The 24757-nt window shown below is 41.5% G+C and overlaps 1 protein-coding gene across 1 annotated transcript in view; it reads right to left on the minus strand.

The window, feature by feature from the left end:
• Positions 1-24757, minus strand: part of TNKS (tankyrase) — a 315995-nt gene that overhangs the window by 174839 nt on the left and 116399 nt on the right. Inside the window, exons 4-5 of the mRNA XM_074993939.1 lie at positions 11747-11783; positions 10841-10916 (exon numbers count right to left, since the gene is read on the minus strand). Of these exons, the coding sequence (XP_074850040.1) occupies positions 10841-10916; positions 11747-11783 (113 nt within the window). The remainder of the gene's footprint in view (positions 1-10840; positions 10917-11746; positions 11784-24757) is intronic.

Consider the following 24757-nt stretch of genomic DNA (forward strand, 5'->3'; position numbering starts at 1 on the left):
GGTGAGGGCAGCAGATCAGTATTCCTGGGCTACAGAGTTTATTCTCATACATCTGACCTTTGCAAATGGTTTCTGAACTAACCACTGAACACTCACGGCAATGTAACACAGTAGTGCTTATATTATACAGGTCAGAGTTGGGGCTCGCTATGACTGTCTACACTAGCCCCTCCTTTCAGAAGGGGCATGGTTATGAGGGAGTCTGGCAGATGCTAATGAGGTGCTTTCATGAATATGCAGTGACTCATTAGTATAATGGCAGCTTCACATGATTCAGAAGTGCTGCTTTCGAAATGCACACGGCCTATGTAGATGGGGCCCTTTCAAAAGGGCCCCCCAAATTTGAAAGAGCCCTCTTCCCAAAACTAAATGGAAAGGAGGACCTTTTCAAATCAGGGGGTCCTTTTGAAAGCCCCCCCATCTACATGGGCAGCATGTCTTTCAAAAGCGGGACCTTCGAAACATGTGCAGCCACTATTATGCTAATGAGGTGCTGCATATTCATGTCAGCGCCTCATTAGCATGTGCAGTACTCCCTCATTACCATGCCCCTTCTGAAAGGAGAGAGAGAGTGTAGATGCAGCTTATACATCATGGTGGACAAACAGTAGTAACAGTAGCATTGCCTAGGGCCTTTCTCAAAGAACTAATGCTTACACAAAAACAGTTGTTTGAAACATGTGGCCAGGTGTGGGGGAAAAGGGAACAAAAGAGGGCTAAAGCACAGTCCTATATACGCTATGTCTACACTAGCCAAAAACTTCAAAATTGCCATGCAAACAGCCATTTCAAAGTTTACTAATGAAGCGCTGAAATACATATTCAGCACCTCATTAGCATGTGGGTGGCCGCGGCACTTTGAAATTGACGTGGCTCGCCGCCGCGCGGCTCGTCCAGACGGGGCTCCTTTTTGAAAGGACCCCACCTACTTCAAAGTCCCTTTATTCCCATGAGCAGATAGGAATACGGGGACTTCTAAGTAGGTAGGGTCCTTTCGAAAAGTCATCCTGTCTGGGCGAGCCGCGTCAATTTCGAAGTGCCGCAGCCACCCGCATGCTAATGAGGCACTGAATATGTATTTCAGTGCTTCATTAGTAAACTCTGAAATGGCCATTTGCATGGCCATTTCGAAGTTTTTGGCTAGTGCAGACACGGCCATAGTGTTGGGGACAGTGGTGGAGACTCTCACAAAATGTTACAGTATCTATGCCTATCAGAGGTGGAGAAAAAATGATTAAGTATTGCCCAAAGAGATCAAAGGAAGGCATGGCGTTAGAGACTGACAAGACTTTCCCTTATGGTTATCTTATATGCTGGGAAAGGCTCCTGTGAGATTCAGGAACTGTGCAACAAGGCAATGGAGTCACTATCTAGGAGTTCTATGAACACCAGAAATAGAACACCTTTTATACAAAACAAAAAAGCAGTCAAGTAGCACTTTAAAGACTAAAAAAATAAATTATATTTGTTTAACAAATTATATTTAACAAATATAATTTATTTTGTTAGTCTTTGAAGTGCTACTTGACTGCTTTTTTGTTTTGATAGTATACAGACTAGCACAGCTTTCTCTGTGACTTTTATACAAAATTACCCTGAATTCCTGTCTTCTCCTGAAACCCCTTTCTCATTCCCCAACTGAACTCTTGCTGCAAATCCCTCTGAGAAGGTTCAGTGGGACAGCCCATTCTCACTTCTTTCTATTCTCATACCCATTAAACTACACTGCAGTAGGCTAACAGTGCAAAAGCAGGCCACAGAAAATCCACTAAACCCCTCTTTATGAGTAAAACACCAACAAGCCCAGCAGACACAAAACAGAAATAATTTAGTCATTTTGAATATAAGTGGCACAAAGAAACATTACTTAATGATATTATTCTGTTGTAGCCCTTTTATCTGCCATAATAAGATAATAAGACAAAAGATATCATACTTCCCCTATATAAAACTATGGTACGCCCACATCTCGAGTACTGCGTGCAGATGTGGTCTCCTCACCTCAAAAAAGATATATTGGCATTAGAAAAGGTTCAGAAAAGGGCGACTAAGATGATTAGGGGCTTGGAAAGGGTCCCATATGGGGAGAGGCTAGAGAGACTGGGACTTTTCAGTTTGGAAAAAAGGCGATTGAGGGGTGATATGATAGAGGTATATAAAATCATGAATGGTGTGGAGAAAGTGAATATAGAAAAATTATTTACCTTTTCCCATAATACAAGAACTAGGGGACACCAAATGAAATTGATGGGTAGTAGGTTCAAAACTAATAAAAGGAAATTTTTCTTCATACAGCGCACAGTCAACCTGTGGAACTCCTTGCCCGAGGAGGCTGTGAAGGCCAGGACTCTATTAGGGTTTAAAAAAGAGCTTGATAAATTTTTGCAGGTTAGGTCCATAAATGGCTATTAGCCAGGGATAAAGTATGGTGCCCTAGCCTTCAGAACAAGGGCAGGAGATGGATGGCAGGAGATAAATCACTTGATCATTGTCTTCTGTTCTCCTTCTCTGGGGCACCTGGCATTGGCCACCGTCGGCAGATGGGATGCTGGGCTTGATGGACCTTTGGTCTGACCCAGTATGGCCATTCTTATGTTCTTATGTTCTTATGCCATCTTATCAAAATTCGTTATGCATAACTGTTTTTCCTACCTAAAATAAATCAACTTTCAAAGGGGTGACTGAGCTAGGGCAGAAGACACTAGAACAGAGCTCTGTGTTCACTTTAGAAATAAGTGCCATAGAAGAGTATCGTTCAGCCTGATCCAGAAAAACAGCAGATTTCAGCTGAGGGATAACAACTCCTGAATCCTCTGTGATTAAGTTGGTTCTAGCTGTAAGGTCACTTTCAGAGGAAGCAGATTCAGAGACCAGGCCTAATGCTTCAAAGAGCAGTCCCATAAACATCTGAAGAATATGGGACTGGGCCTATTGAGTAAGCAGTGCCTTAAAGGGGCCCACAATTGCTGGGAACAAAAAAAAAGATATTTACTAGATGGATGGAAACCCAGGTTCCAGCTAGTGTTCTCTCTAACCTTTTCCATCCATGGGCAAAATAAATTTTATGTGCAGCATGGCATGTGCAGCTGTGCACCACCAATAGAAACATGTAATGCCCTCTGTGGATGGCTGCGGGCGTTCTGCTGATCAGCTGGGTGGCGCCTAAATCTCTCCTGGGTGGCCACCCAAGTGCTCAGCTTCCAGAGTACATTGGTCCCAGACACCAAAGCACCAAGAATTTTAGAAACAGCGAGTGCCTGTAACTGGAAAATGATCTCCTCTTGCTAAAGTGGAAGCAAAACAGGGAAGAAATTTCACTGCTATTAACAGGAATCGCTACAGGATATCCAAACATCTAGCATTCCTATAGTGGCTGCTGATGCCTTCTGGTCACTCTAGATATGTCTACACTGCAGCTGGGAGTGAGACAAACTCAGACAAGCTCCACTAAAGCTAGCACACCACACATAAAGTGTGGCTCTTGTGACTCCAGTGGAGGACTAGGCTAGACATCCAGTGTCAGACTCATGGGGTTAAGTGGGCATGAGTAACCGCACTGCAACTTTCACAGTGCTATACTTGGTCTGCTAACTTGAGCTGAGCTAGTGAGAATATCCACCTGAACTCAAAGGCTCACTCTCAGTGCACATGCACCCTCTGCCACCAGAGTGTGCCAAGCTGGTCTAGGTCGGTAGACTGAAAAAGGATTAACAATTTTTATTTCAACAGTCTGGTGGGTATATTTGTTCAGATTTGTATTTAAAATTAATTAAATTTGGCATCTGTAAAATTAGAATAGTAGAGACTTTCATACTGGCTTGAGCTAGGCAAGCTTTTCCACAGTTTTCCAGGGCACCTCAACTCTAATCAGCACAGTCTGTTAGCCTTTAACCATCCTCCTGTTAATCTTCTCAAACCATGTGGTTTAGTAACAGAGAGGAAGCCATGCTAGTCTATACACTATCAAAACAAAAAGCAGTCAAGTAGCACTTTAAAGACTAGCAAAATAGTTTAATAAGCTTATAATAAGTTTATATTAATAATATATTATTAATAATATAATAAGTTTATATTAATAATATAATAATAATAAACCTAATGAACTATTTTGCTAGTCTTTAAAGTGCTACTTGACTGCTTTTTGTTTTCATGTGGTTTAGTGTTTTTAATGACTATAAAGGGATTAGGATGAAGTCACTTTGTTCCCTCCACCAACATACACATTTTCATCCTTTCGAGCAGGTCTAAAACTACAGTGTCAGAGTCTATAAAAGCCCAATCATCAGATATTTCATACAACTTCTTTCCCTTTTTAACGAAGCATTTTAGTGACTGCTGTGATAGCATGGAAGACACTAACTCATGGTTACCCTACCAAATGATCAGGAAAGGATTGTGTACAATATTAAAACACTTAGCCACAGAAACCTTTTAAGACAAGGAATCCCTGTTTTATTTTCTTACCCTTTAGTTGCAATCAGGATTTTTTCTCTATCATAACAGCTTAATGACCCATTTCACTTTCTTTACATGCTTAAGATATTTTTCTACCATTTATTCCCTATCATCTTTGTACACTGATTTTTAATTTCACCAACCCCACACTACTTCAGGCTGCAATTCAGTGCACTTTTCATGGTGAAGAATTTTAGATCATTTTGTCCATTCCTGTTTGTACTGGACTGCACTCTACCATTTCACACGTTAGAATACAAGTGTCATTATGTAATGCCTCAAAATAAACTGTATCGAGTACAACAGGTATGCCCTATCTAGAGGCCTAAATAAAGCAGAAATGCTGAACAGAGTGTGAGATGATAAACATTAGTGTTCATTCCTGACATTTTGGGACCAAATTGATCTGAAGAATGTAAGACACTTTCAAAAGCAATTTATCAATACCCTTTTCAAACCAAAAATGGTTATTTAAGATCTGTATAATTTAATGCCTTAAAAATTCAGGGAAGCAGATCACATTGTTCTACTGAAGAAACAAGGCCGCCTTGAAAAAGGGGGAAAAAAGCAAAGAAGAGATCATTCTTATAGTTAGCATCAGTGTGCATCATTATTGAGTAAGTTTTGTCTGTAAGAAGTAGGGATTACAGTAGATGAGAAGCTGGACATAAACTGGGGTGCCCTTGTTCCTGAAGCGGCGAGTGGCCTATTGGGCTGCATTAGTAGGAGCAGTGCCATATCAAGGAAAGTGATTATTCTCCTCTATTCAGTACTGGTGAGGCCACATCTGGGGTATTATGTGCAGTTTTAGGCTCCCCACTACAGAAAGGATGTGGACAAATCAGAGTGTGTCCAACAGAGAGCAACGAGAATGATTGGGACACTGGGATGCATAACATGAGGAGAGGCTGAGGGAACTGCACTAATTTAGTCTGCAGAGGAGAAGAAGGAGTGGGAATTTGACAGCAGCCTTCAGCTACCTGTAAGAGGAAGGAAGGGGTGTGTGGGGGGTGGGGGTGGGGGTGGTTTCCAAAGAGGAAAAGGCTAGGCCATTCTCAGTAGAGATAAACAACAGAACAAGTTGCAGTGGTAGAAGTCTAGTTGGATATTAGGAAAAAACTATTTCACTAGAAGAGTGGTCTCACACTGAAATGGGTTACCTATGTAGGTGATGGAATCTCCATTCCTATTGTTTAAGACCCACCCTGACAAAGCCCTGTCTGCGATGATTTAGTTAGGATTGGTCCTATATTGAGCAGGGAAGCAGAACAGAGAGACCTCCTGAGGTCTCTTGAAACCATAAACTTCTATGATTCTGTGAATGGCAAAAACCCCAGTGATGATGTTCTCCATCATCTGACACTCAGGAATCCATCCAATCAGCCTTCAAGGCTGAGACATGTTATTCTACACCATGCTGTTCATCTTTATAGTTTCTCTATCACCCACTATAACAACATTCAAGTGAATTTACCTTACCCAGGTGAATTAGGTCTGCAAGATGCATTCCCAAGTGGTTTCTTAATCTTCTGCTTTTTAATTTTACATGATAAAGAAGATTCTTCCTGAAATATACATGGTCCTGTATTCTAATATTATAGAACAGGCTGAACCTCTCTAAAGCAGAACTGTCAGATTCACCAACATCTGTAATATGGCATGATTTTAGTTAGCCGGGCGTCTACTTTTCATGGCTGTGGCCAAGTTTCCAGGGATCCCATAAAGTTTGTTGACAGCCACCAGTCTTGGCTCTTAGTGGCATGTGCTGTTATTTAGCTCTAATTTACCCCTAAATGTCTTCTATGAACCCAGTGAACAGTGGAAGTGTTGATAATGGCTAGATAATATTGACCTCCCGTGGTCCAGCAAACTCTCTCGTCTGGCACTGGTCAGGTCCTGAGGATGCCGGATTAGAGAGGTTCAACCTGTAATAAGAAAAGCGATCTTAAGGGCCAGATGAAGCAGAGAACAGGACCCCACAGGTTTGAACTTGATTCTCTTCAGTGCACTGAGGAGTAAATTTAGGTCCCTCAGTGGAGATCATTCCTTGACATGGGGAAAGAGGTTAACAGGTCTTTGATAAACCTCACACTGGTTGAGGGGGCGAAGACTGAACAATCCCTCGATACTAGTGCGAAATGCTGTAATGGCAGCAAGATGAACATTAATGAAATTCATTAATAATCCTGTAGTTTTTACCGAATAGGTAATCAAGAGTATGTGTCAGACAAGACTCAAAAGAAGGCATAAACCAGTGATCGTACTAAGACTTAAAGCACTTCCACTTCTGCAGTTGAGTTCTCCTTGTGAGTTTTCCGCTGTGGAGTAGCAGTTTGTACTTAAGGGGAGCATTTTTGACCTACACCAATAAACTATTAAGCAGCTATACCTAGAGGTGAATTACCAAGAAGTATAGGCCGGTGATGGATTTCTATTACTTGAAGGAGGAGATTTTCTGTCTGAGACATGGGAACAGTTGGTCTCAGAAACAAACTCTGTCACAACAGTTCTATGAGGATGGCTTCTAACTTTTCTTGATTAAATTAGTTCAGGAGCTTAAGCAGTAAGGGAGTTGGGGACAAGCATGCAGCAATATGGATTGCTAAGAAGTGACATGGGCATGTCCCATCCAGTTGTGACCATACCCCTTCTCCTCCAAAAAGAATCATCGGCACTTAACATTGGATGGCTTCTCAAAGAAGTCTATTTATGCATGATCCCAGGCAAGATATATCTGGGGAAACTTTGTTCAGCTCCCACCTGTTGCCAACGCTGAAATGCCTACTGAGGGAGTCAACACTGTGTTCTGTAGTCCTGGGAGATATTCCACTGAGATCTGCAGGAACTGTTAATACACATCAGTTCTGTAGTTTTATGCCTTTGATGTACAAGGAATGGGATGTCTCTCAACAACTGATGTAACACATTCCTACTCTGTTGTTCTCTGTTATTCTGACCACATGGCCCATGTGCCGGCAAGGGTAACAAACTGCCCTGCCATATCAAGGTATTAGAGGATCACATGTTGAGAGTCCATTTGTTTGGTTCTATGAGATTTTAGAAATGTGTTCCCCAGTCAGTTAGGGAGATGTGGATAGTGGTAATAAGGAGCTGAACTGGATGCAGTAAGCGGTAGAAACCCACCTGCAGTATCCACCTATCAAGATAATGAGCCCCCAAGAACGTAGAAAAATAGATGATCCTCATGAGGGGGAAGAGGGGCAGAATAACATCCAGAGTGGGAGAGAATTCATTACTTGAATTTCCAATCTGCACACTAATACTGAAATAATAAAGTCTTTACATAGTCTTGTCTATGAGCAAACGGGTTCAGTTTATCCAGCAAATGGGTTTGGTTGTACACATTTTTACGATACTGACTACTACTACTACAGAAAGGACAAAGCTATAACAATTAACAGAAACCACCTCGTTGCTTAGAGTGCTTTTAGCAACTGGCTCATTTACTGACAAGTATTGGACAAACACAGATCAATTTATCTTCTAAAGGTCAGCATTGTTTAATTCTAACTTTGATATGCTTTCTGAATATGGGACTTAAGTTTTTGTGATGACTCAAGTTCTGTCATACCATTCAGTGATACCTAGTACACTCATCCCTCCTTAAACAAGTACTTTACTTACGAGTACTTGCTAAAACGAGGGACACATACACCTACCTTTGTTCATTAGACGAGTGAACTCCTCGCCACCCTGCTAACTCGAGCCTTACCCCACTCCCCACAGACCCAACCTGCAGCATCTTGAACCCCCTGCCCACCCAGCAGACCCAATCCACGGCATCCTGAACGCCCCCCACCGGCTCCATGGCCTCAACCTGCCTCAGCCTGAACAACCTGCCCTCCCTGTGGCCCCAACATGCTGCAGCCTGAACCCACTGCTGGCCCTGAAGACCCAACCGGCAGCACCCTGAAACCCCCGCTCGCCTCACAGCCCCAACCCACCTTGGCCTGAACCCCGCCCAGCCCACACTACAGACCCAACCCGCAGGAGCCTGAACCCCCCTCCCTTCTCGCCTCACAGCCCCAACCTGCTGTAGCCTGAAACCCCTCACTCACCCCACAGCCCCAACCCACATCAGCTTGAACCCTCCCCACTCGCCCCACAGCCCCAACCTGCTGCAGCCTTAACCTCCCCTCGGCCAGCCCCATGGATCCAACCCACCACCAGGTTTTAACCCTCCCTCCTGCTCATGGCCCCAAACTGCCTCCAGCCTTTAACTCTTCCCAACCCGTCCCTACCCACCAAACCCAAGGTTCACTTGCCTTTCAAAAGCAGAGCCACTTGCTGCCACTCCACTGAGTTATGAGCACTTGGAACAAATCAGACTTTTACATGTATTTTAATGGGAATTTAGTGTCCCTCTCACAAGTTTTCACCTACAAACAGAAATTTGGGAACCAAGTGTGCTCAAAGGTAACTTGTTTCCTTATGTCTAATTTTTATTTCAATGCAACAAAAATTCTGGTCAGTATCTTTCTGAGGATCATAAGTTTTGTTGACATAGTTACAATCCTATCTTTGACCGCTCATCAATAGTGACAAGACCCAAGTGCTCAGCCAAAAACACGTTGCTGATTTGTATGCCTCAGTACTTAACTAAGACAAAACAGCACATTATAAATATTTAAATAGTACTTCATTGAAAAAGTCTATCTTTCTTAAAAACAGCGAGTTATCTCTTTATTATAACAGATAGGGAATACATCATACATATCCATGTATAAGGACAAAATAATGCATTGACCTTTTTTCATGGGTCTTAAATTAAATGTGTAGGTAGCTTGCTCTACCAAGATTCAGAAGGGCTCAGTTATTGACAATCACCTTTAATATTTAAAATACCAGTAGTGGAAGTAAAACCCTAGGCTTTGTGTGTTTCTAGGCACAGCAATTCAAAGATAATTACATTTATGTAGACAAAAGTTATATATTTCATTTAAGCAAATGTTAATCACACTCATGTATGTAAAGGTCTGTTGGCATATTTTAACAAACAAAGCAGCATTCCAGTAGTCAATAGCAGGCACTCTCAGCAGGTAAGGCAAGAGATTCTTGTCTAGCATAAATCAGCATGCCCCCATTGGTTTTAATGGAGTTGTGCCTATTTACACCAGCCGCAAATCTGGATCAGCAGTTTTATTATACTTAAAAACAAACAAACAAACAAACAAAAACCCAAAGACATTGCACTGAAAATACTTTCAAGAACAGTAGGAATTTAAAACACTTGCTTTTCAGCATGAAATACCTCTCAAATGGATGAAATCTAACTCTTGAGAAAGTGATATACAATTGCATGTAAGAGATTTTTCTACTCTACATGTAGTTAGAAAATTCTAACACATACTTACAGGCAGCCACCAAAATCTAGAAGCCTAGAAAGCTAGATAAATCTGTCTCTTTAATATGAATGGCTCCCATCATAAATCTTAAAACCATAAGGACCATAAGCATAGAAATTAAGTAGCCAGATGCATATTATGTAATTTACATGAACATATCCTAAAAATCTTTCCAGCATTCTAACTTTGCTGTATGTGGCCTTCCTTTCCCCTAATTACAAATAATCCTCATTCAATTTCACTCAGCATCCCTAATAAGTAAGCCTATAGTCAAACCCATCAATGCAATATCAAAAGTTAAGAAATTTCAGTTAGTGCTGATCTCATCAATACACTGACAGATTTAACTGGCAAAGTATTAGGGTCTCTGAGAGCCAACTTCCTCTACCAAAAAAAAGCCTCTCACACCTCCCAAAAATGGAACAGTCATACCACATAATGCAGTTGGTCTCAAACTTTTCTACGGGTGATTCTTTTCACACAGCAAACCTCTGAGTGCAACCCCTCCTTATAAATAAAAAACATCTTTTTTATATTTAATGTATTTATAAATGCTGAAGATGAAGCCGGGTTTGGGAGTGGAAGCCAACAACTCGTGACACCCCCACCCCTCAACCTCACCCCTCCCACACACATAACCATCTCACAACCCCTTGATAGCGCCACAACCTCCAGTTTGAGAGCCCTAGCATAGTATACAGACAATGAACTACCCTCTGGTCCTTTAGCAATTTTATTAAGGATGTAAAATGGCACATTTTGTTCTTAATACCGAAGATTCTGCCATCTCACTTTCTATACAACACAGTCTCTGACATTTAAAAGAAAAAGCATGCTCGATATCCATGGTCCACTGGCTCTGTCGGTCTGCCACAACTGCCAGTATCAAGTATGGTAGCATTCAGTTTCATGGGGAAAATATATCATTAGAATTCAGTCATGTACTCTGTGCTCATGTAAACAACTTAATGTGTTTACCTCTCTAAAACAGTAAATACATTAAATTGATATTATCTTACTTTTCGCCCATCACTTGCATGGCAGTTCACATTTAAAGGAGTCAATAAAGCCATTAGTTTTTCTTCATTACCGCTCCTGCAAAAGCAGAAGTAGACAAGACATGGCCATTTGTAAAAGATTTGATAAGAAGTTTTATATATATATTGTTATTCTTCAAAACAGAGGGAACATACTAATTTTCAAAATCTCACTACTGTTTTAGAACTGTTGTTGAAATACAGAATATTCTTCTATCTGATATTAAATCCACAGTCAATCATGCAAAAAAGAGTCTATATTTTTCCTTCAGCCTTATAACAGAATCTTTCCAGTAGCCAGTTTTACTGATCTGCTGAAAGCCATTTTCTGAATTAGTAGTTGATAACTTATTCTTCAGATCTCATGGCAAGCAAGCTCATATTGCTAAAATATTTTAAAATACTATTGAAAGGGAAAATGCAATATAAGAAAAATGGTTTTATAAGCAGTCAGAAAGACAAGGATGGATAAAAGCATTTCTAGGATATTATATTGAACTTTACACCTTTCACTCTTGCTCCTCTAGACTGTATTTTGGTAGGAAACATTTTGAAAATAAAGCTTTCAGACAGTGAAATAAAAAGAAAATATTACAATTATATTATATTTGCACCCAAAAAGGACAATAAATAAATGGTAAATAAGATTTCTAGCAGTTTAAAGCAAGAACTCAATGATAACCTTATAAACATCATATTACGGGATTTCAATTAAACAGACTTTTCTATTTGCAACAGACTGTAAAGGCCAAAGAGATTATTTTAATGAACTGGTTTACCTGCATCAGTTCACAGAAAGGAATGACAAAACATTACACTTTATAAAACCCCTTTTTCCTCATCTCTTGCCACCCCCAAAATATGCTTTGTATTCTAAGCAGCACTTACCTAGCAGCTTCCAGGAGTTCGTCTTTCTTGTATTCACCTAAATGATTGCAAAATATCATGCTGTTAGCATTTGGCAGAAGACAGATTATGAAATGCAGTAGGAAGCAAATACGGAATTAAACAGAAGAGGAGGAAAAAAAAAGAGCCCACACCCCGCTGGGTGATGGAGCTGTGACGTTAGCCAGCTTGTGAAGGCAGCATCACCAGTGCCTTGGAGACGGGCAGCAAATTGACGCAGCTTCTTAACCAATCCTCAGATGAAATGGCTTTCTTTAGACAGCCAATGAATGCCAAATCTTGTGTCCAGAAACACATTCCCTCTGATAACAGCATGCCAGCTAAAGACAATGTCCCCTCCCCCACTTTCCCATTCAGTAGGACACAGCATACTTGAAAAGCATAATAAATTCTGAAACAAAAGCAAGGCATTATGGCTCATTAAAAGGTACAAATTACCAGTTTCTAAGACAATTTGTTTCTGAAGTTCAATATTACTATTTAATGTCCTTACAAACAGGAATGGTTCATAATGGCTTAGGAAGTACCTACAATCAGAACTTCTCTAGACGTCAGAAAAAACATCCACTTTTAACATAAAAAATACACCCCAAGGGGCACAAACACTCAAAGTTGCAGTTTCATACTTGCACTTAATTGCAGCAAGCATGTCCTTAAAACATAAACCAATATTTAAAAAAAAAGAAATCCCATGAATGGTTGAAGTACATTTTAAAAATTAAATCTCCTGAATATTTGAAGTGAAAAGAGAACACAGTGAAGACAAGTTGTTCTGGTGCCTAAGTGCAACTGAGATTTAATCCAGAGAAGCTAAAGCATAACTATACATATTAATCACTGATTATATTCAGAATTATGGAGAGACACCTACCTCACAGAACTGGAAGGGACCCTTCAGAGGTCATCAAGTCCAGTCCCCTGCCCTCTCAGCACAACCTAGCACCCTCCCTGATGGATTTTTTTTTTAAATCTGTTTGCCTTAGATCCCTAAAAGGTCCCCTCAAGGATTGAACTCACAACCCTGGGTTTAGCAGGCCAATGCCCAAACCACTGAGCTGCCCCTCACTTAGATCTGATTTTTAAATATCCTCAGCAAAAGCTCTCAAAGTAGGATATTCCTAGAGTGCTTAATGGAGGATTTGGAAAATGCACTGAACTCCCAGGCTGTGGCCACATTTGGCCAAAATTTCAAAGTGGCCATGCCAATGGCCAAATGGGAGGATACTAATGAGGCGCTGAAATAAATATTCAGCGCCTCGTTAGCATGCTGCCGGCCGCAGCGCTTCAAAAGTGCCGCTTTCGATCCTGCGCAGCTCAGCTATACAGGGCTCCTTTTCGAAAGGACCCGCAGACTTTGAAATACCCTTATACCTGTCAGCTGATAGGAATAAGGGGATTTTGAAACGTGCGGGGTCCTTTCAAAAAGCACCCCCATGTAGCCGAGCCATGCACGGTCAAAAGCAATGCTTTTGTAGTGCTGAGGCTAGCCCCATGCTAATGAGGCACTGAATATTTATTTCAGTGCCTCACTAGTATCCTCCAACTGGGCCATTAGCATGGAGAGTTCAAAAATTTGGCCAAGTGTGGCCACAGCCACACTAACCGGAGGATTAAAGTAACTCAACAGTAGATTCAAAAAAATGGGATATGGCAACATTTCCCAAAGCGCATTCCATGGAACACTGGTGTTCCGCACAATGTGAATTGGTATTTCATGAAAACAATTTGATTCTTGCAATATTTTTCCTTCTAAAATATTAAATATGAAATTATGCATATATCAAAAATACCAGGGTATTTTTATAGTAGTTAGATCTTAGATGTTAATATTTGTAAAGCATTCTTAAGAGTATGGTTGTTACAATACAACTCGTTCTGAAACAGAGTCTCTTTGGATTGTTTCAGCAGGAATCATGTTCAGAGAAATCAGGTGACGCTGCACCTGATGTGAAGATCCAGCTCTCCAGAATCATTCTTAATATCAAGTGTATTTGTGATCCAAAGATGTAAAAACACTCTTCCCATTAAAAAATTGCCAAATGTTACTTATTTTCATTTTCCAGTAGTTTTCTGCTAAAATAACAAATTTATAAAACAAAATTTATTTTTTCCCATACTTAAATTTGCATCTCTTTTTCATAAAAAATGTTTTTGAGCTTTAAGGATGCACAATCCTTTTTTGAACATTATTGTCCTTTCAATTTTTGTACTAAAGAATGATGCTATCCAGCCTTTTTTTGGCTGTTATATAGATGTTTTGGTTCGGGCTTGTACTTAATTTTTATATTTAATTATGGGGTTGCTAACTGTCCTCCTAGCAGAAGGACATCAGTTATTCATTCAGATGACTTTGCTTGTTATTTTTTGCTCTTTGTAAAATAAGAGACATCTAAAAAGACTAACTCTTTTAAATCAAATTTCGTGTGGCAGTTTTGGGGCACAAAACCCCTCCCCCTCCACTCAAACCAGCAAGTATGTGTTCTGTCAACATATTCCAAGCCCAAAACTATTCTATGGCCAAATTAGTTTGGGAAACACTGAAATAGACAGTTATAGTCAAAGAAACCAGCAATCAATGAGCAACAAAATAGAAGGATTAACATGTTTTTTTAAGAATTGACAAGTGGCTCTATTTCAAAACAGGCTCTACTGTAGGTAGACCCGGTATTTCAAAATAGCTAAGTGCAATTTCAAAACGCATTTTGTATGTAGCAGTGTTATTTTGAAATAAAATATTCTGGAATATCTTCTCCGGAATAGCTTATTTCAGAATAACACTGCTATACAGACAAACCCTCAGAGAGTGGTTATTAATGGTTCACAATCATGCTGGTATGGCATCACAACTGGTGTTATGCAGGGGTCAGTTTTGGGAATGGTTCTGTTCTGTTCTGTTCATCAACAATTTAGATACTGGCATAGAGAACCTATGCTTATAAAGTTTGCAGATGACACCGAGCTGGAAGGGTTGCAAGTGCTTTGGAGGACAGGGTCATAATTCAAAAATGATCTGGACAAACTAGAGAAGTGGTCAGATGAAGTTTAATATGGACAAATGCAAGGAACTCCACTTAAAAAGGAACAATTAGTTTCACGTATACAAACTGGGATGTGACTAGCTGAAAATCTGAAGTGGGTCTTTTCCACGAAAGCTCGTTACCTAATAAATGTTAGTCTTTAAGGTGCTACAGGACTGCCTGCTTTTGTCAAGCTACAGAGTAACATGACTACTCCTCTGAAATGGTCTAGAAAAATTACAGCAGAAAAGGATCTAGGGGTCATAGTGGCCCATAAGCTAAACGTGAGTCAACAGTGTGCCCCAGTTGCAAAAAAAAGCAAACATGATTCTGGGATGCATTAACAGGAGTACCATAAATAGGACACTAGAGTTCATACTTCCATTCTCCTCTTCATTGACTAGGCCTCAGTTGGGAGTACTGTGCCCAGGTCTGGGCACCACATTTCACGAAAGAGTGAGACATTGGAGAGGGCCCAGAGAAGAGCAAATACAATGATTAAAGGATCCAGAAAACTTGACATGAGAGAAGACTGAAAGAATTTGGTTAGTTTATTTTGGAAAAGAGAAAACAGAGAGGACGTAAAAGTAGGTTTCAAGTACCTAAGAAGTTGTTACAGGGAGGAGGGAGAAAAACTGTTCACAATGATCTCTGATGATAGAACAAGAAGCAACAGGCCTAAATTGCAGCAAAGCAGGTTTAGGTTAGATGTTAGAAAAAGCTTCCTAACTGTCAGGATGGTAAAGCTCTGGAATAAATTGTCAACAGACTCTGCGGAATCTCCACTGTTCTAAATACTTAGGAGTAGGTTAGATAAACATCTATGAGGGATGATCTTGATGTCCAAAATCTCCTGTTTAAGCCAAGGTGGTCTTTTGCAATACTTTCTATCTTTCCCACGAAGCAGAATCGCTTGCTTTTTGGGCCCTTAGTAATGTCTCTTTGAAAAACTGCCAGCCCTTACTTTACCAAAAGCGGCCTCCCTGAAATCCATTGTCTCAACTCTGCTGTTCTCCCTTCCACCATAACTTAGAATCACGAGCTCTATGACTTCCATGGGCACTTTCTCCCAAACTGCCTTCCACTTTCAAATCTTCAACCAGTTCCTCCTTATTTGTTAAAATCAAATCTAGAACAGCTTCCCTCAAATAGCTTTTTCAACCTTCTGAAATAAAAAATGGTCTTCAATGCAGTCCAAGAACTTACTGGATATTCTGTGCCCCCCGCATCAGTTTCGCAACATATGTCTGGATAGTTGAAGTCCCCCATCATCACCAAATTCTGCACTTTGGATGATTTTGTTAGTTTTTTAGAAAAAGCCTCATCCACCCCTCATACTTCTACACATGAAGCTTTTCCTCAAGGTGTATTTTCATTTTATCCAGTCACTCATTCAAATTGTAATTGGAGAACAAAACAGACTGATGGCATGCAGAGAAACTACTGATAGATATTTGTAACACTAAATGTACATTAGCTAGAAGGTGGAGACGTAGACTCTTAGTGAAAAGTACCTGCATCCTGTACATTTTTAGAGACAAGTTTTTGAAAATGTAGCATCCAGGTGGCAAAAGGTGTGCATTTACTGGGGGTAGATCTCCCTTATGCTCAATGAAAGTTATGGGATGCTCAATACTTCTCAAAGTACAGCAATTAATTACTCCTCACGGAATTCTGTGCCAAAAATTAAACATTATGCACCACTATATAATTCTTTAAGTGCTTTACTATCCCTCCTCTCCCCATAATTATAAAAAGCACATCTCTTATACAGCAAGCCAGATTCTGCCTGGAAAAATTGATGTTTGGTTAACACAGCAAGGGAATGAGGAAAATTAAATTTGTGAAGATGTCATCAGATACCCACAGCCACTTCCTGGGCATTTTTTTCCCCTTGTTGCACCAGTGAAAATACCCAGAATGCTATGGGGGGCTCAGGGAACTGTGGGATAGGTTCCCACAATACATTACTGCAAAAGTCCATTTTGGTGACTTGTGCGTAGCAGCAGTAAGTTGATTTTGTGGGGAGCCTGTATCAGAGAACCATAGAATCATAGGGCTGGAAGGGACCTCAGGAGGTCAGAGTCCAGCTCCCTGCTTCAAGCAGGATCAACACCAACTAAGGCATCCCAGCCAGGACCATGTCAAGTTAGGACTTAAAACCCTCTAGGGATAGACAATCCACCACTTCTCTAGACAACACATTCCAATGCTTTACCACCCTCCTGATGAAGTAGTTTTTCCTAATATCCCTCATAGTCCTCTACTTCTGTAACTTCAGACCATTGCCCCTTGGTTCTGCCATCTGTAAAGACTGAGAGCAGTTTCTCTCCATCCTCTTTAGGGCTACCCTTCAGGAAGTTGAAGGCTGCTATTAAATCACCCCTAAGTCTTCTCTTCTGCAAACTAAATAAGCCCAAATGCCTCAGCCTCTCTTCACAGGTCATGAGCTCCATCCCCCTAATCATTTTAGTCGGCCTCCATTGAACCTGCTCTATCATATCCACATCCTTTCTATACTGGGAGGCCCAAACCTGGAAACAATACTCCAGATGTGGCCTCACCAGTGCTGAATACAGAGGAACAACAACTTCTCTAGATCTGCTTGCAATGCTCCTCCTAATAGACCCCAATATGCCGTTAGCCTCCTTGGCTACAAGGGCACACTATTGACTCATACCAAGCCTTTCATCCACCATAATCTGTAGGTCCCTTTCCACTGTACTGATGCTTAGCCAGCCAGTCCACAGCCTATAACAATGTTTGGGATGTCTGCGTCCCAAGTGCAGGACTTGTCCTTGTTGAAACACATCAGATTTCTTTTGGCCCAGTCCTCCAATTTATCCAGGTCACTCTGGATCCCATCTCTACATTCCAATGTATCTACCTCTCCCCCTAGTTTTGTATCATCTGCAAACTTGCTGAGGGTGCAATCCAGTCCCTCATCCAGGTCATTAATAAAGATGTTGAACACCAGCCCCAGAACAGACCCTTAGGGCACTTCACCTGAAACCGACTGCCATCCAGATATTGAGCCATTGACCACTACCAACTGGGCCCAACCATCAAGTCAGCTTTCTATCCATCTCATAGTCCATGCATCCAATCCGTACTTCTTTAACTTATAGGCAAGAATGTTGTGGGAGACTGTATCAAAGCTTTGCTGAAGTCAAGGTATATCACATCCACGGACTTCTCCATGTCCACAGAGCCTATTACCTCATCACAGAAGCTAATTAGATTGGTCAGGCACGACTTGCCCTCGGTGAATCCATGTTGACTACTCTTGATCACTTTCCCCTCTTCCAAGTGCTCCAAAATGGAATCCTTGAGGATTCCCTCCATTACTTTCCCAGGGATTGAGATAAGGCTGACCTGGATTGTCCTCCTTTACTTTTTTAAAGATGGGCACTACATTTGCCTTTTTCCAGTCATCTGAGCTCTCCCCCTATGTCCATGAGTTTTCAAAGACAATGGCCCACGGATCAGCAATGACGTCTGCCAATTCCCTCAGTACTCTTGGATACATTAAATCCAGCTTATGGATTTGTGCACATCTGGTTTTCCTAAGTAGCTCTTAACTTGTTCCTTCCCCTCCGAGGATTGCTCTCCACCTTCCCATACTGCATTGTCTAGCACCATAGCGTGGGAGCTGTGCTTGTTCATAAAGACTCAGGCAAAAAAAGCACTGAGTACTTCAGCTTTTCTTATATCATTTGTCACTAGGTTACCTCTCTTATCCAGTAATGGCCCCACACCTTTCCTATTAACCCTCTTGTGGTTACAATGCCTGTAGAAACCTTTCTTGTTACCTTTCACATCCCTTGCTAGCTGCACTACCAATTGTGCTTTGCCTTTCCTGATGACTCTAGTCATATTATTTTTATATACACATGCACACGCACGCGCACGCACACGCACGCGCACACGCACACTCCTCCTTAGTCATTTGTCTTATATGCATCCTTTTTGAGTTTAGGATGACCAAGGATTTCCCTGGTAAGCCAAGCTGGTTGCCTACCATATTTTCTTACCATGCAGTGGGATGATTTGTTCCTGTACCTTCAGTAAGACTTCTTTAAAATACTGCCAGTTTTCCTGAACAATTTTCCTCTTCATCTTTGTTTCCCTAGGGATCCTGCCCATCAGTTCTCTCAGGGAGTCAAAGTCTGCTCTTTTGAAATCAAGGTCTGTATTTTACTGCTCACCTTTCTTCCTTTTGTCAGGATCCTGACATCTACCATGTTATGGTCGCTGTAGGCACGGTGCCACCCACTCTTATTTCTCCTACTAGTTCTTCCTTGTTTGTGAGCAGCAGGTGAAGTTGTGTACAGCCCCTGGTCGGGTCCATCAGCACCTGTACCAAAAAGTTATCCCCAACGTTCTCCAGAAACTTCCTGGATTGTCTGTGTGCTGATGTATCGCTCTCATAACAAATGTCTGGATGATTAAAGACTTCCATGAGAACCAGGTCCTGTGATTTGGAAACTTCTCTTAGCTGTCTGAAGAAATCCTCATCTACCACATCTCCCTGATCTGGCTGTCTATAAGAGACACCAAATACAATATCATCTCTGTTGCTTTCATCTCTAAGCTTAACCCAAAAGGTACTCAGCAGGCTTTTCTCCCTCCATATACTGGAGCTCTGAGCAATCATACAGTTCTCTCACATACAGTGCAACTTCTCCTCCTTTTCTCCCCTGCCTGTCCTTCTTAAACAGTTTATAACCTTCCATTACCTTGCTCCAGTTATGCAAATCATCCCATCAAGTCTCCATTATCCGAGCCACCTCATACTACTTTGACTGTGCCAGGAGTTTGGAGGTATATCTGGAGGTATAAATTGTCCCCAAATCAGAATTAATTGTGGGTGAGAACAAAACTACAGAGGTCAGACACCAGATTGGCTGTGATGACATCAGGGATGGTATTCCTGATCGCTTGTAATCCGTCTTTGTGTGGAATATTAGTGTACAGAGCCTCTACATCCACGGTGGCAAGAATGCGGGTGTCAGGAACTTTTCCAATGTTTTGTAATTTCCTCAAGAAGTCAGTGGTATTTTGGAAATAGCTGGGAGTGTTGGTGGCATAGGGTTTGAGGAGAGAGTCCACATAACTGGATAGTCTGGTGGTAAGGTTGCCAAAACCCAAAATGATATGGGGACAATTTATACCTTCAGATTAATGGAACAGGAATGGGCACCCGCATGGCCCCACAATATGCTAATATATTTATGGCTGACCTGGAACAATGATTCCTCAGCTCTTGTCCCCTATTACTCCTCCTCTACTTAATATACATTGACGAAATCTTTATGATTTGGACCCATGATATAGAGAATCTAGAAGAATTCCATAGAAACTTTAACAATCTACACCCCACCATCAATTTATGCCTCGATTACTCCATGCAAAAGATACATTTCCTGGACACTACAATACAAATCAAGGATGGCCTGACCAATACCACACTCTACTAGAAACCCACTGATCGCTATACTTACCTACACACTTCTAGCTTCCATCCTGCACACATAACTAGATCCACTGTTTACAGTCAAGCCCTTAGGTACAATTGCATTTGCTCTGATCGTACTGACAGACACCAAAAACGACAAGAACGTTACCAAATATTCATAAACCCGAATTACCCAACAGGAGAAATAAAAAAAACAAACTGACAGGGCCAGACAAATACCCAGAGACCAGCTACTCCAAGATCAGCCCAAAAAAGCCAAGAACAGAACACCACTGGTCATCACCTACAGCCCCCAACTCAAACCACTGCAACGCATTATTAAAGACCTACAACCGATCCTTAATCAGGACGCCACACTCCAGAAGGCCTTAGGTTACAGGCCTGTTCTCTCCTACAGACAACCTCCCAACCTTATGAGAATTCTCACCAACAGCCACAGTCTATAGCACAGGAACACCAGTCCTGGGACTTTTCCTTGCAACAAAACCCGCTGCCAGCTTTCTCCACACATCTATTCTGGGGATACCATCACTGGATCTAACCAGGTTAGTCACAGAATCACAAGCACATTCTCATGTTCCTCAGCTAACAACATATATGCCATCATGTGCCAACAATACCCACATGCTTTGTATATTGGACAGACTTCAAACTGCCTTAGACAAAGAGTTAATGGGCACAAAACAGACATAAAAACACCCCGATCCACAAACCGGTCAGCCAACACTTTAGTGGAGTGGGCCATTCTGTTAATGACTTAAGAGTGTGTGTCTCACTAAAGAGGCTGCTGAACTCTCTTTTATATTCAAATTCGACATGTTAACATGTGGTTTGAACCAGGATGTGAATTTTCTGGGTCATTATAGGGGCTATTTTGCATACTTGGCTTGATCTGGTTCTTGTCTCCCCCGCCCCTCTGCTCTCTGATTTGCTCACCTTGATAGGGTTTTTTTTTCTGATTTGTCAACCTTGATTACTATTTTTGGTTCTCTATGCCTTAAATATTGTGTCTGTTCTGGTATGGCCATGGTGTGAAGAACTGGGTCTGTCCCACGAAAGCTTAACTAATAAATTATTTGATTAGTCTTTAAAGTGCTACTTTACTGCTTTTTTGTTTTGATAGTATATAGACTAGCACAGCTTTCTCTCTGTTACTAATCAACATGCAAGAGGATGCCAAGGTTCTCTAAAAAAGGAAGCACACCTGAGATTTAAAAAGCAAACTACATAGTCACATCATGTAAGTCAAGGATGTAGCTGGAATGTTATAGTTTCTGTCATCACAATGAATCAAAAGATGGAACAGATAGCTCACCACGTGCTTTAGGACTTATTCAGTCTATGAGAGAGAGGAATTTGACTTAAGACCTAACGGGGGGGGGGGGGTGGGCGCGGCCAAGGGATTTTTAACCCACATGTGCCTCCTGCCTAGTTCTGACATATGGCCATAAAGCATCTGGTGCAGACCCTGTTCGAAGCTATGTACTGGAATGCGTAGAGCTTGGATCTGATTAAGTTAGAAAAAAGCACCGCCATTCCTTCCCATGCTTACCCTAGTGAATTCTCACTAACTGCTCAGACATTGGCATCTCCCTGGGCAAATCTCCTTGATAATGGCACAGCCACATGTATTCTCTTGATCAATGCCCAAGTAAGTGTGGTGGAACAAATAGTGAAGTAACCTCAAGATAAGCTTCTCATTCACACTTTGAACACAATTTTGGGAGCAGAGGGATGGACAAGTATGCTACGAGAAGGCTTGAAAGTTTTGAAGAGACTTGGATCAAAATCACATATATATTATTTTTGCTGTGTGCGTCCATCTGTCTGCCTGAGCAAGGTTCTCCCATGTTTCTCCTCCTCCTCTTCCCAGCCCCTTTTCTGGCCAGCTCAGGGCCTGGCCCAGTTCCCCCACAACAGAGCCCCCTCCTCCCCCATCACCACGCTAGCCTCAGCCCCTTCCCCAGACAGCATGGGGCCCCCCCCCTCCCTCCCCAGAGCACTCCTCCCACATGTACCATGTCAGCCCCACCCATCCCTCAGCCAGCACGGGGCCCAGCCCAGCCGCCAACGGAGCTCCTCCCCAGCCAGCATGGGGCTCGGCTCATACAGTTTGGATGTGCGTTACGAGTTTCTGTCTACAACTTTCCTCCAGCCCAGCTTCTGCTTGCAAGTGGAGCTTCCACCAAATCTCTAGTTTAATTGATGAACACGCTTTTCTGCTCTAAGGTATACTATCAAACGGGATTTATCTGCATTTGACAAACATATATCGAATGTGTGAAAATTATTGTGAAACTACAGTAGTGACTTTCAGCTGATCACAACATGAACTCATACAATCATAGAATCATAGGGTTGGAAGGGACCTCAGGAGGTCATCGAGTCCAGCTCCCTGCTTCAAGCAGGATCAACACCAACTAAGTCATCACAGCCAGGACCTTGTAAAGGTGGGACTTAAAAACCTCGAGAGATGGAGAATCCACCACCTCTCTAGGCAACGAATTCGAGTGCTTTACCACCCTCCTGGTGAAGTAGTTTTTCCTGATTTCCAACCTACTCCTCTCCCTCTTTAGCTTCAGACCACTGCTCCTCGTTCTGCTATCTGCCATCACTGAGAACAGCTTCTCACCATCCTCTTTTCACCAAAATGTAGGGCTGCTAATAAGTAGACTACATGGATGATCTGCATATCTCCCCAAAGTTAGAACTGGTATTTGAAACTGGGGACTGAGATTACTCCTCTGTTTTATCCCGTTTACTTCAGGTGACTCGATGTGAACTTGCTTATCTTGATCTGCTCCCACGTGGCGTCCAAAGGCAGTTTACATAGGAAAAGGATTAAGTAGATGAAGACAACATTTAAAAAAAGACTCAAAAATGACCAAGAAAACAAACTTCTAGCCACGTTCAATAATATGCACCACAGACTGTGGAAGACACAAGATGTTCCGCACTGGCGGATGGAACAGAAAAATATATATGAAGGTTGACCACAGGAAATCAGTGGGCAGAAAAATTGCAATTACTGTCATGCTGAAAGCCAGAAAGGCTGATGAGAGCTGTTTTGTGAACGTGCTCCAGTATTTCCACCAGATTTTAAGGAGGGAGCGGAGGAAAGAAATATCCCCTCCATCCCTTGTACACAATACTAAACATTATAATCACAACCATTCAAGCTGGGGCTTTGAACTTTCAGCACAAAGGTTCAAGTGTGCAGCATGTCGGTGACATAACACTCCCAGCTGACACCTGCAGCAAGCAGTTGAAAGTCTGGTGTGCTGGGATGGTGGTGGTGGGGAGTTGAGCATGGGGAAGGTTGGGAGAGGGAGACCTTTTATTTCTCACTCTTCCCCCCTTCCCCACCTTCCTCCAAAATCATATCTGGCATTTTTGTGTTATAGAATTGTGGGGAGAGGAAGAAGAGTATTTCAATAGATTATGCACGGTTATGCACAAACAAAAAAAGAGGGAGCCTCTATTACTTGTGTAAGAAATTTTTATTACTGAAGTTAAAACATATTTTATTATTTTAAGCCTGGACTCCTGCTTATTCTATGATCACAGAAGTTGCAAAAGAATCCATCCCTTGCCAAGGAAAATATTGTGACTCTCCTTTTGTTTTCAAAAATAAATGAACAGACTATAAAATGATGAAATAGGCTTTACCTATACTGAAAAATGAGTTGCATCAGAAAACGTGTTAGCTCTCTTGTTAAAGGGTCCAAGCATGCAGCTTTCTTCAAAATGGCTGTTTTCTCACATAAAAAGCTACATATAGCCATATGTTGTGAACGTGAGGGATTTTTGGCTGATAATGTATTCAAATTTAAGGGTCAGATTTTCATGTTTACTAGAGAATGTATGCAGTTGGACAAGTATTGTTGCTTGCCATTTTTAATCTTAAAAGTCTATTATGGAAGAGTAATTTTCTCCTGTATCTCTGCAGACATCACTCATGTTTGAACAGTTTACAGCTTGGGAGGATTAATAATGGCCTACCCAAAACAACGTTGCCACAATTGCCATTTACACAAACAATCAGGAATAATACTAAGAAGCCAATAAAAATTTAGTCAGTTCTCTGGTGTGAATCAGAAGGAGTAGTATCTGAAAAATCTATCGTATTAAAAATGAGAGAGAAGAGAAACCTTAATTTCTGCTCCCCCTTCTGCCAAGAATGTCATCCAAACAGCAGCAGCAGCACAGTGATTCACCACATCATAAAACAGGCCTGAAATAAATCAATCCCACTTTGCTGCAGCCATAGTTCAAACACCTTTTTGCCAGAGATTCTCCTCAGCCTCCCACACACTTCCAATTAACACGGAAATACAGTTGTGCGCCTTTCTTTGATAAAGTGACACAAAAGGTTTGTAAACTCATTGGTCAAAACCTAAAAAAATCTCCCTCTTTCTTTCCAGAAGAAACAAACAAGGTTGATCTATCTAACTTAGCATGCACATCATAATCAAGCCTGTAAATGGTATTTTAGAA

Source organism: Carettochelys insculpta, chromosome 4 (assembly GCF_033958435.1).
Source record: "Carettochelys insculpta isolate YL-2023 chromosome 4, ASM3395843v1, whole genome shotgun sequence".
Classification (NCBI taxonomy): domain Eukaryota; kingdom Metazoa; phylum Chordata; order Testudines; family Carettochelyidae; genus Carettochelys; species Carettochelys insculpta.